At 38.2% G+C, this 15,703-nt stretch overlaps 2 protein-coding genes across 2 annotated transcripts in view; both read left to right on the forward strand.

Annotated features, from left to right (window-relative positions):
* LOC127462296 (probable G-protein coupled receptor 19) overlaps window positions 1-15,703 on the forward strand; it is a 667,268-nt gene that overhangs the window by 89,484 nt on the left and 562,081 nt on the right. The gene's annotated exons all lie outside the window — the stretch shown is intronic.
* LOC127462293 (potassium voltage-gated channel subfamily KQT member 1-like) overlaps window positions 1-15,703 on the forward strand; it is a 480,876-nt gene that overhangs the window by 74,725 nt on the left and 390,448 nt on the right. Inside the window, exon 11 of the mRNA XM_051770771.1 lies at window positions 14,931-15,045. Within this exon, the coding sequence (XP_051626731.1) occupies window positions 14,931-15,045 (115 nt within the window). The remainder of the gene's footprint in view (window positions 1-14,930; window positions 15,046-15,703) is intronic.

Raw genomic sequence — 15,703 nt, forward strand, 5'->3', positions numbered from 1 at the left:
ACAGGGGAAGTTGGCAAAACTGGAATACATACTATTTTTTTCGATATAAATCCTGCTCACTTTCAGGAGAGCATTTATATTTTTAATAGAACCTCTCTGGAAACCACGAGTGAGTAATTGTATCTCTGGGAAAAGCTTTTTCTTCTTAGTGTTCTCCTCAAGGGAAGTTTACAATGAATATCCCAGGTGACTTGGCAATAATTTCTATGGGAATTCCTCTGGGGTAAGGCCCATAGAGAGCTGGGGGAAGTTGATGAATTACTGTGAACATCCCTTCCTCTCTGCTTTGCCCCCTTTATTAGGGAGTTCTCTTGCTTTCTCTTCCATGCTAATGTGGATGAGACTCCTCTATGGCACCCTCCTGTCTTGTATTATGAAAAAATACAGATGTAATTAGTTCTACCCAGTGCAGCAGAAAAGTATCCAGCTTGGAAATATAAAGCAATTCTGATGGCTTTTAAAGTAATGTATGATTTTAATAATGTATTATTTTTGTCTTAAGCATCTGTAGTAGGGGTAATCCACCATCAAGGAAATAAAACCTCCTGGGCTTCCCCTCTTTCGTTCTTGCTGCGGTCTGGCATGGACTTAATGTCCCCTGTAAAAGGAGAAGATTTTTTCACCTCTGAGTAAGGTGAATTATGGAAAGAGCATCTGTAATACAATTCAGATGACTAATTCCTGGAATTCTGGCTTGCACACAACTTGGTCCTGAAGCTGCCTCATGAGTGTGTAAACTGTGACCATGTTCTGACCCTCTGGATCTATTTGTGTTCCTTTAACTGTTATATTATGCTGAGTTGTCAGAACTTGATTCCAGTTGTAAAAAAAAAATCGTAAGCAGCATAATGCCAGTATTTGTTGCTAGTGGCTTTTTCATTCTGTTTTTAATGGGGTGAATCAGACCATGGCAATGGGATACTCTAGACATGGTTGTACTAACCCAATTAAGATCCATTTCAGGTCAGGTTGACCTGAGTCTTTCCTAGATTAGTTTGTGCTGAGTGAGCTGTCACGGAGCACGTTTGTGCCGGCAGCCCCAGAAACCAACCTACGAGTTTCTCTTGCTGTTTATTTGAAGGGCTCAGATTGGCTGCTGTTTCTATAATCTTGTGAAAGAGCAGATTTTGGTGCACTAGATTTTGGTGTACCATCTTAAGATTTATGGGGATTAATTTAAAAAGCCTGATGAGCAGAAAGTGTATGCAAAAATACACATAAGTTTACCTGACCATGATAAAATATCGGAGTTAAATAGGATTTTTTTTTTCTTTTCCCCTGAAGAAATGGTATCTCTGGAAGTTCTGTGGTTGCACTGTTTCTAGTAAGGTAAAACCACATTCATAATACAGTAGGTCTATTAATATATCATATGAGCAATGTCAATTTTAGCTGCTACAGATCTACTTGGATAAGATAGTGATAGCTTTTATGGGGAGTTACTTTGCCTGGTAAAGACCCTCAATCTATATTATTTGCTATCTTCTGCTTAAACCTCCTTAAAGGGGTAAGGATGTTGTTTGCTAGATATACAAATGCATTAGTATATGCCAAACTTGGATGTGGACTGACTGGAGTGGAAGGAGTCTGGAGGGAAATGCTTCTTGGACCCCTCTTACAATTGGAGAGCACTGCAATTTAAGTTGGAGTTTGTAAAGTCTGTTGGTAGTAATTTCTTAAAAAAAAAATAATTTGAATGAGTTTGCTTACTATTTTCAAGCCTTTAATTTAATATAAGGCTTATTAAGGAGATTTTTGATGCTCTCTTCTTCTATCCCTTTCATCTTCATATCTCCTCCCTCCAGCATTGGAAGGTCTTTACTGTGTTCCCATTTCATAGAGTGCAGTCACACATCTACAATCTTCTCTCCCTCCCTTCATTTAGATGCTGCTGTGACTGGGCCAGGCAGTTCTTCTCTATGTGAGACAGAACTGTCAGAGACTTTTCCAGTGTTTATCTTGTTAGCTTTTCTGCCAACCATCTGAAGAAACTATGCTGCAGGGAGATAGGATGTCTTAGCTTTGCACATCCTCCCTTGTGTAGTGCAGGTGTGTCCTATCTCAAATGCTGAAATGTGGCATTTTTTTCCACAAGACTTTCTCCAAAGTAATCAATGTCTTAGCCACAAAAAAGGAAGGGATTGTTTTAGAATGGCTCTCTTCAGTACTCTCGTCTAAGAAGTTGCTTTTACAACTGAACTACTACTCCAGGGTAAATAATACTGCTGAATTTTGTCTCTGTGGTGCCAGCCTTCATTTAACCAGTTGAACTGCAAGTGACTGTGTGGTGCTGACTGCCCATCTGTAGGGATCTGAGCGGAACACAAGACTGTCAGAGTTTCAGCTGTGGATCTTCGTCATGTTAGATGAGTGATGATTAAATCTGAGCATAAGAGGAGCAGATCCTTGTCAAAGAGGTGCTTCTGTTCCACATTAGCAGACATTATCATTATAATAAGCTTTGCAAAGTCAGAAACGATCACTATTTTGAACCAAGTGTTCTATTCACTTGGAACTTCAACCTAATTTAAACCTGTATCTCAGATGGGAAAAGGGCCATATCCAAATCTGGATAAGAGAACACTAAAGAGTTTGTAACTTGAAAGTCAGCTCATAAGGTATGAGTGTGGGGGAGATCTGGGGGGAACTCAAATAGAAAAACATAGTCAGTGCTCAGAACAAGCAACTGCAACATGACCATCAATGGGGGGAGGGGAGGTGGGAAAAAAGGTGTTAATTTCTCCCTACTGATCTGAAACCAAATTTCCAAAACCTTTGTGTAGAACACTCCATATTCTTTATGCTGCCAAGAGTCCAAATGGCAGTGAAAATCTTGGGTCTTAATGCCTTAGGATTGTAATAGGAGTCTTTACATTATCCTCCCCAAAGTAGTAATTTACCTCTTGAGCTATGCCTTCGCTATTCCCAGAGTCTGTAATACCTTCCTCTAAAAGTTTATTGGAATAAAATTAATTTTACTTATACCTTACCTTTCAGGGTTGTGACATGCTGCTTCACTAGTGTTGCATTTTTTCCCCCTGTAGCAATATTAACAGTATTTGAGGCCACTGCATGAATTTTCCATTCACTGAACAAGTGCACATTCAGATCTGTACTAAAATCAGTGTAAACAAATTTTGGTGTTTTCTCAGCACCATGTGAACAAATTTACTGTATCAGAAAACCCATCAAGGATTCTTGGATACCACCTCAGTCTGGGAAAGTCCCACAGCTGCAGACCATAGGAAGTTCTCTGTGAAGCTAGCACTGTATATTTGTTCTGTCCTTGTGCATCTGCTCTTCACCTCAGCTGGAGGCAAGGCAGTGCATAATACAGTTCTTTGTCCTGGTCTGTTGTTATCTGATATTAGGCCAATCCAGATGTTTTTTTTTCTCTTCCAGTAGTTGTACATACCATCCTGGGATGGTCTGTGCTTGCATATGTTCTGCATTTGAACAACCATAGAATCCTGCTACCTCCTAAATACACTTACAGATATATATATATATATATATATATATATGTATATATATATATATATAGTGAATCATCCATTTTGTCCAGACTTAACAGATGAAGCCAAATGGTTATTTCAAACCATTGCTAAATGAACACTTGAAGTCTTAAATATTCTTCATGTAGCCTGTATTTGCCAAAGGCAAAGGTAGAGGGAGGATTATCTGTTCTATTTTAACCTAGTCTGTGAATAAAATAGAAATTGTTTGGGGACAAAGTGCCTTTACTTACCTTCAAAACCCAGCCTCCCTGTGGCAAGGACCTGTGGCCATGCTCAGAATACAGCCTGGAGTGTGCTCTTGGCTCTCTGTGCTGGACACAGGTGTAGCAATACCACAGATTCCCCACAGGTCCTTCTTGGCCCTTTGGCAACAGCAAAGAGTTGTGAAATCTACTGTGAGGAAAATCAAGCTGAAGTGAGCAGGGAGAACCCTTCGAGGCAGGGATGAAGTTGTGAAGTATTTGACACACTTTCAAAAGGAAATGGTATTCTGGAGCTGTCGAAGACTGTCTTACAGATCAGTTTTTTTGATTGAAAATGTCTGCCAGGGCAGAAATGCCTTTTCCCCACAGGAGAAGTTCAGTCTTGAGGGATTTCTTATTTCAACTGAGTTAGTTTACTAGTTGTTAGTTTACTCTAAAAAAGCAAGTTAACAATTTTCAATGATGTTTTACATTGAAAAAAATCCAGATGATCTAATCAAGTTATTCCACAAAAACTTTGTTCCGTGGAGATGCATTTTATGGGGACAGTGGGTCAGTCAAACTGAGAATTGCAGAGTCTGCTTAAGAGTGAACTTTTTCACCCTCTTGCGTGCAGGTCCTTTGGTGGAGGGAAAGATGAGACGTGTGGTGGAGCTGTTTGTCTTGGGACATCTCTGTGGTTCTCACTGTCAAAGCACAGTCATGGCCTGTTGCCAGAGGAGAATCAAGGTCACCTTAAGCTTTGAGAGCTACAAGACACATTCAAATGTGTTTCCCTAATGTCATCAGAAAAGAAAGACTTTATGCCTCTGGCTGAGGGTGTCTGTCAGCTTAGAGTTGTATCTCGGTTATAAATATCACTGTTCCCTTGTCATGTGAACTTTTTGGTTACTGTTGGGAGTGTAGAAGCTCTAAGTATTCTGGGCCTTCTCATAATTTGAGTTTCAAAAAATTGGATTCAAACCTTGTTTTAATTGTAGCAACAAAAGCTTAACTTCTTTAGAATATTTTAAATGTTTTCTTAATTATAAATATTTTCTAATGAAAGTTTTGAATAAGCAATATGAGAAAGGATAATAATGAGTGCATATACTGATTGAACCCAGAAGTACATGGTTGAAGACCCCAGGTATTTAATTTTAAATAAGATGTGATCAGTTGGTTTGAAGCCTTTCTGGGAAGATAACTTATTATGAAGGGATTTTGTACCTATAAGATGTTTTAGTTTGAATTTTATGATCTGAATATCTGTCAGTCAAAATTTTTATAATATTGGGTATACGTAACAGTGGCTACTTTGAATTCCTTTTTTAACAGTTGTAACTTACTCTTACTGAAATTAATGCCCTACCTAAAATATCTTCACATTCAACATTTAAGAAATAAGTATTCAGAGCAAATGTAATTGAATTAGGGAACAATCCCATAAAATGTTGTCTTTTCACCTGGAATGTATGAAATAACAGCTGGAGTTTTCATTAGGAGTAGTTCTGATTTAGTGCTGTCAACAGCTACAGATTTTTTTGCTGAATTTGTTTTGAGTTTTGGGACAAACAGGGCAATTATTTCCTCTAGTATTAGGATTTACTTTAATTTACAGGGGTTTTTTTCTAGTTATTATGGAACAGGTAGGTTGTATGTATTGAATTCATGATTAATTGCTTGTCAATGGGAAATTTTTCTAGAAGGATTCAATTGTGTGATACAAAGAACTGCATTAGACCAGCAAATAATTGTGGCATATTTCACTGTAATTACAGTAATTGAGTTTTGTGTTCTTGTGAGTCAAAACATTGGCAACAATTCAGAAGATGTTTCTATTTATACTGTCACTGCAATTTGTATACTTTGACCATTAACAGTCATGAAAAATAAAAATGTTTTCAGACTGGTTTATTTTCTATAATAGCCACACTAAAACTGTACTTCCTTGTTAAAATAAACACTTTTACTATAATGGCAGTTCTGAATCCCATAATGGAACGTAACTCTATATATTTATATTACATGATACATTCCCTATGTGTAATTCTAAGAGTGTGTATGTGTTAAGAGCTCTCCCTGTGGAGCTAACAAGCTGCCAAATTACATTTCACTGACTATTAATTGTTTCAGTTTAAGGTCAAGTTCTTCTTGTCCTTTTTAAAAAAAAGGCAGCAGAGAGGGATCAATTTCAAAGCTATTTTTGTCTTATTTTTCTTGTCTGTTCTTACTGTTGTTTTGTTCTTCAGAATAACTGAATGAACAGTCAAGTATGGCTGGCCTTAACAAGTTAAATACATTAGTATTGGTGGCTTGACTTCGGTCTTGGAGAGCTGATCTCTGAACATATTCACAAGGTGTAGATGGTATCTCCAACTTGAAAATATGTTAAAAATAGCTGTGGGTGCAAGGATTGTGTAAGATAAGCAAAAAAAAAAATCAGAGCAAGTTTTTAGTTAAAGGGGGGAAAAAATAGCTATCAAGGTTGAAATGAGTCAAAATAGTTTGCTGTAGAATTTTGAGAAATGTTGCTTTCTTGACATCATTTGAATACAACTTGTAAGGTGCTTTCCCAAAGGTGTCCTGTTCACATTCCTCCTGGAGCGGTTGAGGCAGCATTTGGTGCCTAAGGTGTACATGAAAAGGAGCTCCCTGCTGACTAGAGATGTCAGCAACTTATTCTGTGCTGTTTCAACCAACAAGTGTTAATGGCAAATGAAAGCTGCTGAGGCAGAATTGGAACTACTCTGCAGAAAGCTGTGCCTGCACATTTACCCAGTTATTGAAATGTTTAATGCAAGACTATGTAGTATTAAACTAGTAAACCTACAAAGAAAGAGAAATGGAAGAGGAAGGATATACAGGGACTTCTTGTTCATCATAAAGTTGTTGGCATTGTAAACATGTTAAAATATGTTCCAAACCAGATTTTTGCTAGGAGATGTTTTAAGAGGTGAGGTACCTGGTCTCCTCGCTTGAAGGATAATCTTGAGGGCTGGAAGGTCTAGGTAAGATAGGTAGGTAGGAACTTTGCCTACTGTATTTTTCCTGCTGTCATAATATTCCTGCTGCTGCCTTGAGGCAAAAATTTAATTGCTGAACTATATCTACTGTGCAATTCACTCTGTGGGTTTCTCTGAATTCTTCTCTTCACCAAACAACTAGGAAAATGTGTTTTGCAACTCTTAGCCAGACCTTACCCCTTAATACCCTCCGTATCAACCACATAGATTAGAGTAAGTTTGGAAGTTTACTTTTTCGTGTATGTTAAGAAGAAACAGCTTTCATGAGAGAGAAGGCATTGCTTTTGTCAGAAGCAGGGCCCAAGAGAGAGGAGATGTTAAAACAAAGATGCTAATTGTTCACTTCTATATCCACACAGAAAACTGGGTTACCAGTCTCAGTTACCTGAGGTACAGGTGTATAGTCTCTGCATTTTAAGAGAGGGGATCCTAGGGAATCCTAGAAATGCCTCTAGGATTCAGTTATAAACTACCTCTTTCTCTGTTGTCCTGGTCTTTGGTCCCTTCCAACCCAAACCATGATTCTATAGTGCATGTTGGACAATAATATGAATATCTACTACGTGACAAGGTGTATGGTCCACCTGCCTGGATGCTTCCCCCTCTGCCTTTCACAGGAGAAAGGATATGGCATTTCAGGAGTAAGTATAACTCTGCCAGCCATATATCTTTTTCCATGCATATGTGTAACATGCCCTTAAAGCCTCTACCTCTTAAAACAGAACTTTTGCCCTCCATCTTATTCAACCTAACAGAGTAGAAAATCCAAAATGGTTTGGATTGGAATGGACCTTAAACGTCATCCAGTTCCAACCCCCTGCCATGGGCAGGGACACCTTCCACTAGCCCAAGTTGCTCAGAGCCCCATCCAGGCTGACCTTGAACACTTCCAGGGATGGGGCAGCCACAGCTTCTCTGGGCAACCTGTGCCAGGGCCTCCCCACCCTCACTGTAAACAATTTCTTTCTATTATCTAATCTAAACCTGCCTTCTTACAGTTTAAACCATTGACCCTTGTTCTGTCACTATGTACCTGCATAAAAAGTCTCTCTTCCTCCCTTTTTATAAGCCCCTTTAGGTACTGGAAGGCCACAGGGAGGTCTCCCTGGAGCCTTCTCTTCTTCAGGCTGAACAGCCCCAGCTCTTTCAGCCTGCCTTTGCTCCAGCCCTCTCTTCATCTTTATGGCCCTGTGACTAAATGATTATAGCACGACTACAGCTTGCTCAAGCTAGCTGCATTTAGCAATGTTTAAAAAAAATAAATAAATCACATCTGAACTTTTCTTGGAACACATTTTAGCTTGGTACTCTGACAAGGAACTGAAAAATGCTTCCTCTGGCTTTTTATTGTGAGTCATTCCCATGAGGAAAACTGAAAAACAATCCTGGGGATACTGCAGCCAGAAATACAAAAGTTAAAATATCTAGATTAGTAGCTTTTCTTTGTCATTTAGTTCCATGTTTTTATTAATGCTTTTATCACAGCACAGTCAATCACAGCACAGTCAATAGACATTCTAAAATAATAAATTTGCTCGGATTAAATTGGCAAGGAAAATCTGTGCTTACTGGTTTTGAAAGAGAGTGAACTGTGCCCATTGGAGAACACAGCTTGCTATCTGAACAGATAGTGAGTGGCACCAGCACTGCAGGCTTCTCTACTGTGCTCCATTAATCTCCAATTCTCTTCTGACAGGTCCTATCTGTGCATGAGGAGATACTTGCAGCTCTTTGTGCAATTGGTCCCTGACCACTTTCTGAATCTATCAACAAATCTGCTTGTCAGTTAATGCCCAACACTGCACAGATTCAGCAGTATGGACACTTGCTCACTCTACAAGTAATTTTGTACAAAATATTCAGCTATATGCTTTAGGCTGATACACTTCATTTAAAGAAGTGCTGTATGTACTTATTGTAAAGTAGAGATATAATTTATGATGCTGTAGAAAATGTTGGTTTTGTGGATTTGTTTTTTTGTTTTGGTACTTTTGTTTTTGGTCAATGTGTTACATCCTTCTTGTTTGGTAGGTCTGAAAAGGATGTTCAGGCAATTGGGTAGATATCAGCATCCTCATATGCATTCTAAAGTATGTTTCATTGTTTTCTCTCTGCATGTTTTCCAGTACTACATGCCTTTGTGATTTTGAATGATGTGTTGGTATTCATGTACATCTTTGTGCTGTCCCATTAGACATGTAATGAGTGATTGAGTTCCATGGGGTGTAAGTCAGTATGTAATTTGGCCTGCAGGCTTATCTAAACAAAAGAATGTACAACAAATAAAGTCAGCATTAGTGCATTTTGAGTGCTGATTGTTTCAAATCAGATACACAGGAAGCCAGATGTTGAAGTTTATCTAAAACACTTGCAGCAGTTATAGTGTACAGCACTTTTTGCATATAGTTAGCAACATGTTTGCAGCAAATACAAATTTATTCTTATTCCTCAATTCACTTTTTCAGGTGCTCTTTTATTTCTGTTCTGCTAGCAAACCACTGCTTAGTTCATTCTGGTCTGATTCTGCAGGTCTTCTGGGAACAAAATCAAATTCAGGAGAATATACAAGAATTGCAGTATCAGCCGCATCTCTAATGACAATACATTTAGCTGCCTAAAATTAGGTAGAGAAAGTGGCTTGGCTTTTTTAACTATATTGGGCACTTGTAGCTCTAAGCGTTGTGCATGGGACAATCTGAGTATCTGGCATTTGCAGATGATTTACAAATGAGTATATAGTAAGGATTTAAAATCCAGCTTCAGATGCTCAGATTTGTAGCAGTTCTACAGAAACCTAAAATAAAAATATCCTTGCTTTATTTAGAGTAGTACACTCCTATCACTACTGTAGCTCCACAACAGAAATGGAGCAAAGCTTTCATAACTTTGTAAAGAAGTGATTCAGTCTATGCTGATGATATGTTTTGCCATATTCTTCAACATGACTCCTCAGGTGAGCTTGAAGGCCATTTGCCTGCTGAGATGTATAATAATAAGAGCCAGATGAAGAGGTTTTTAAAATCGGGCTGGTGGTCAGGTGCCAGACACTTACAAGCCCCTTGGGCTTCTTAAGCTAAGTTTCCAATTTTTTTTCTGAGAAAAGTAAGGATTTGGAAATGTTTGGGGCCTAGACTGAGAGCAGTTTGCCTCTCTACAGCTTTAAAAATACTGTGAGTATTTTTAAGTGAGGTGATCTGAGTTCCTGCCACAAGAAAGCCAACGAGACATAATGCTGTGACCTCACAGGTAGTTCCTCCTTTTGGATAAAGGAAGCATAATCATCCCAAGGATTTTCTGTTGAGGTGCAGCCTTACATATGAAATCAAATCACATGTTTACTTCATATATATTTGTTACATTGAGTAGTGCAGCCTGGCATTGTGAAAGAGATTGTTTTGACAGGTTCTGATCTGAAAGTGATGAAAAGACTGAAGGAAAACAGTGGCATTTGTTTTTGGTCTCTTAAACTTGGATGTTTTACCTTGGTTACAAACAAAACCCCAAGATAAACAGAGAAGGCCTCCCCCTATCCCCCATTTCATCTAGCAGGGTTATATCCTCACCAACATTCTCTATACTTGAATTTTTCTACTGCTGTGGACACAGGTTTAGTTTATCCATCTGCTGTGTGAGCTCTCCCCTGACATCAGGTACTTTGTGTTGTTTTCATGTGATTTATTACTTAACAATTTGAGGAGTAGATATTCTTGTGACAGGAACTGTTTTATGTAGAACTGTCTCAAATTTACTGTCGTTTTCTATATGTGTGCCTGTGTTTTCCGGGTTTAATTTGCAGATATCTCCTTTTGTTCAAATTTGTTGGTGTTTGTACTCCTGGGAGGAGCAACTGCAGGTACTCTTCTATATAATGTAAGCAACCACTGCAGTACTCTGCAGACTTTTATAAAGTAGACTGTGTCTGAATGGGACAAGTCACCTTTCAATTTGCTGAATTGGGTGTTCTTTCTTGTGAAGATGAAAAAACTTGTAATAAAAAGAGTAGGTTGGAATTATTTGCAGGAGAAGAGACCTGCTTTTTCTGGTTTTCGCCTTCTTTACCTGAGAAGAGACTAGTGCAAAATCTTCTGTGTTATTTTGTCCTACTTTTAGTAGGCACTGCCTGTTTGAGAATGACCATGGCAATGGGAACCATGTGCAGTCCTGTTTTCTGTTGCAGTTGTATACTGGGAACTCTTTTTCCCCATACTGCAAAGACGGGAGTTAGTGTAATATAGATAAGGAATCTAAGGTTAGATAAGGCCAAACATCATTACTAAAACATCTCTGGGTTGTGTTTTGATGTGTTTATTATAAGATTTTACCATTTTAGAAACTGACACTGAAATTAGAGGTATATGAAACTTAGCTTTCTTTTGACTGTTTCATTTGATTAGTTGAGCTGCTTCAGGGATTACTTGGGTCATGGCATTCACTAGTTTTTGTACTGTAGTAGATGCCATTCTGTATTTCCAACTGTTCATGCTCAGAAAACATTATATATTTTATAATGAAATAGGTACAGCTTCTTCATATTGTGAGTAGTAACACGTGGAAAGAAGGGTGGCTCCTCTTCTCTTGCCTCTTCACTTTTCCTTGCCTCCCCTGATTACTGTTCTGCAGCACAAACATTAGGCATTAATTTCCATAAAGTCAGTTTGGAAAAAGAAAGCTTATTAAAATAAATATAGAGAGGGAAGATATAGTTGTTCTGGCTTGAGCTGCAGCTGTTACAAACTTACCATATGTAGTAGCTGGACCTTACGACTTTGAATTTTATTTCTGGAAAGCATCGCTGCCATGTGTTGAGTGTATTTTAATGCTCCGTATTTCCTCAAAGCATTATCATGAATGATTATTATGAATCACTTTATTGCTCAGGAGCTTATGGCTTCTTGACATTAGGAAAAAAAATGTTCCTTTTAGTGTGATTTTTGGGAATTTTGATTTATGACTGTACATTGCTGTCTAAATGATTTTTGGAAGGTCACTCAGGGAAAGTGAGTTAACTCCGAAAACCAAGTTGGTTCTGGAAAGAGTGTTTCAGATAAGAAAACTGCTCACAACTAAAACAGTCACTTTCAGGACAGAAGATATTTAGAAAAGGGAACATATTACATGCATTTACCATTAATGTTAATTTATGGACCGAAAACATTATTAATGAGTTAATATCTTAAAACAGAAACACATAGAATTAACCAGTGATAAAAGCATGATGGGATTCAGCATTAAATAACTTTTATTAGGGTTACAAGGATAAAACAGGTATTCTCTTGTGGTGGTTTAATACTTCACAAAAGACAAGCCTGAACTTACTCTGAATTGAGTCAAGTGGCTCTGAGAGCATTAGGAAATCTTATTAATATCACCATCCAAATATTATGAGCTGTGATTTCTACTTTAACTTGACGTTTAAGAGCAGCACTTCTGTGAGTAGCTCTTCTTTCTCTTAATACTTATGTAAGCTGGAGACAGGTTTTGAGAGAAATCTAATCTGTAAGCAAAATGGCAAAAATTGTTCTGTCCACAGATCTGGCCATGAAAGTGTGGGAGGGGAGAGAGGAAGCAGTGAGGCAGTCTTTGAGACATGACCCAGGTACTGTTTTATGGACTTAAATACACATTCAACTGATAAAATGAACTATGGAGTATGTGTTACAGAACTCCTGTTCGTATAAAGTATATAACCCCACAACTGTCTTTCTCCAAATGCTTGTAGGAATGAATTGTATGTGTACTACTTGTGGGATGAGAGCATCACAGATAATCACAGCAAGGTCTTCACCAAAGAGAAAACTTGAATGCTTTTGCCTTATATAAAGACAGAACAGAACTTTCCCTGCTTGTGTGGGTAACCAAGCACTGGTTGAGGTTGTTAATGATATTCCACATCTCTCAGAAGGTCCATGGTCAGAAAAGCAGGTTCCAGGTGCACCCTACGGAAACAGCAGAGCTGCTCAGCACAGCACACGGGAATCAGGAGGAAGTGAAGGTTTCAGAACTCGTTGCTGTTGTCCCCCCTTTCTCACAACTGCCATGGTGTGGAGCAAGAGCCATTGTGAACACTTCTCAGAAAAGGAATTAGCAAGCCAAATGTAAACAATCAGGGGTTTCTGGTTTTTAAGGGCCCATGTATGCAGATTGCAAACAGCAGTGTGATGAGTCAGAGAGAAGCTTGATAAAGCAATATGGACCAAACCTTTAAAATGACAAAACTAAAATAAAATCCTACTACTTATCATGACAAATGCATTGCAGTAATTTTAATATCTCTCCTGTGCTATAAAGAAGGCAAATTGCCATGAATTTAATAGGTCCTTCTCCTACCCTTTCAACAATTCATTGTGTAGTAGGAATTGATAGCAACACAGAGTTTTTCTTTTAATTTGATGTGCCTTATATAGGCACAGTAACTTAACTATGCCTCAGCTGACTCTCAAATTCTGCAAGCTTTCTGTGAGGTAAACCTTAGTGTAGTTGAAGCCCAAACTCCCCCAGTTTAATTTTGCAGATGTGATCATGTGCCATGTTACTTCTTTAGAGACTGGTGCTTCCCAAAGCAATATGTCAGATATTGGATCTATATATTTCAAGACCTTGTCTGAAAATAAGACTACACTTCTTACAGGAAAAATGTCTTATCAGAACAGGGGCAGAACTGGCAGGTCTCACAAAATAAAGCTCCTCTAGAACAGACAAAGTGTTTCAGTCATGCTGGAAAAGCACAGAAGTTCATGTTCCCAGTGCCAGGAAGTTTTGGTAAACACATAGTTTATTTGTGATTAAATGCAGCAGATATAAATAAAATAGTCTTGTAACTTTATGTCCTTTAGCAGTGTTCAGTTATGCTATTTGATAATTCCACTCCACAGACTTAATTTTCACTGCTTGCCACTTACATTATGTCTCTTCCAATAGTAAGCTCTGATGTTGTATGGTTTTTAGTATTTAGCTTGAATGCAGTCCAGCCAAAGTGTTGTTCTGGAAGTAACTTGAGATTTTAACTTAAACGATTTTGTTTTCTAGGAGGCAAACTTTTTTATTTCTGCCATATGGGTTGTTTTCTTCTTCTTTCCCATCACAGCCTATGCAAGTGACACTACTTAGGCTTTACTTGTTGACACTTTTAGTGATTCCTCCAACACACAAACATTTTTTCCCCCCCCTTGAATTTATATGTGCCATCCTATCCATTTTCCGAGATACTCTGCCAGCTTATAACTGTATCTGCCAAGCTTTCAAGGATTAAAATTTATAGGTAGCTTCCTTAGCAAGTGTTAGTATCACTAGTAATCATGACTAAAATTGCTATTTTAGATCACACCAACTTAAGCTAGATATCCGTAATAGCCTTTGAATGAAGTAAATACAGGAAAAGACATTGAAGATACCTTAAAGCAGAAATGGCTTTTGAATATTGATGCAGCTGAACTCAGAAAGGTGGGCACGTGTTTACTGCACATTTATGGTGAAGTCAGCCCTTGAGGGAAATGAGTTTTGAGGCTAGAGCTTTATAAAACATCAGGTTTTATCAGTTACAGGGCTGGCTGCACTTCTCTGACTTTTGCAGTTTCTGAGCGAACTCCATTAATTGGCCATCATATGTTTTCCAAACCTGTAATGAAACTTGTACCCTTGCTATGCTTGGAACATAAGCTGGGCTGCACCACAGCCTTGTATCCATCATGGTTATCCTGCGGAGCCAACTGCATTCAAACACCTGAGGCTCTTCCCTGGTTCCTGGGAGAATTTTTGAATGCTCTCAAATATAGTGACCAAACAGCACTGAAGTTTCAAGTACTCTGTTTATATGATCATAGCAATAACATTTTAAAGAATGGTTCTAGGGAAATTAAAGCATATGTATCAAATGGCAGTGAGGAAATGGAAGGCTGATTGTTTCTATCGGTATGCCCACGTTGATATTTGTGGATACAGTGAATTTGTGTTCACAGGGAGACAGCCCTCAAGAAGACAAGCCTTTCCTGTAAGAGGTTCCTCTGTGTTTGAACTGTATATATGCACATATGTATTTTTGTATGGCATACACTGTAAGCATTGACTTTACTGATTCTGATGAAAAAGAAACATGTCTCATATTAGAGCCATTTCTTTAATCTGCTGCACAGTATCTCAAGCCATGGGAAGAGCTTGTGTATGTTGTCTCCCTAATGTACTGTGATTTCTTTGAATTCTTTGTGCAGTGAAAGGACGTTTAGAAGGGAACACCCAAGACATGTCACGGGCCAACAGTTTCACTGATGACATTGACCTTGTATCGGAAGAGTCTCCCCTGCCAGCTGTATCCGATGTGGCACAGTAAGTGGAACAGCAGCTCTTTAATTGATAATATAAATGCTCATGAATAGTGAGGGAGACTTGTCACTAAATAAAAGTATTATTCTTTGGCTGGCTGCACTTGAAGTGATTACGAGTTTAATCTTATTTAAATAAACGTGAACATTTCTACAAAATGCAAGTTTAGCCTCAAGGTTAACAGAAGTATTCAAGACACTTGGAAGAATCAGCACCGTGCACACAGCTCTATGTCTTTATTGTTTTACATTTTAAGGTAGCTGACAGAGTTCCTGAGATTGAGCTTTGCAGGTAGTTTTATACTTTGTAGAGTTCTGCATCAGTTTAAGCTCTAAAGCACTTCTAATATGAATTGATTGAAAACATAAATTAAGTCATCGTTTGTAGATACAACCTGAAAATAGAAAGGCTACATGATGTGTAATATTTTTATAAAGCAGGTGCACTTTTAAGGAAACAATGTTTCACAAATATGAAAGTAAAATTATTGAGGAGATGCTGCAGGTCTCTAAATTATCCAGGACAGAAAATGCCCGTTATCAGGTACTTCACTGCAGTTGCTGAATTGTTGCTTTTACTTAATTTAGCAAATATGTATTTCTTGAAATAAATATGATAGTATCTTCATGCAGGACACCTCCATATTGTGTTTTGGCAGGAT

Source organism: Manacus candei, unplaced genomic scaffold, assembly GCF_025592945.1.
Source record: "Manacus candei isolate 608988 ecotype Guabito, Panama unplaced genomic scaffold, ASM2559294v1 h1tg000124l, whole genome shotgun sequence".
NCBI classification, from domain to species: domain Eukaryota; kingdom Metazoa; phylum Chordata; class Aves; order Passeriformes; family Pipridae; genus Manacus; species Manacus candei.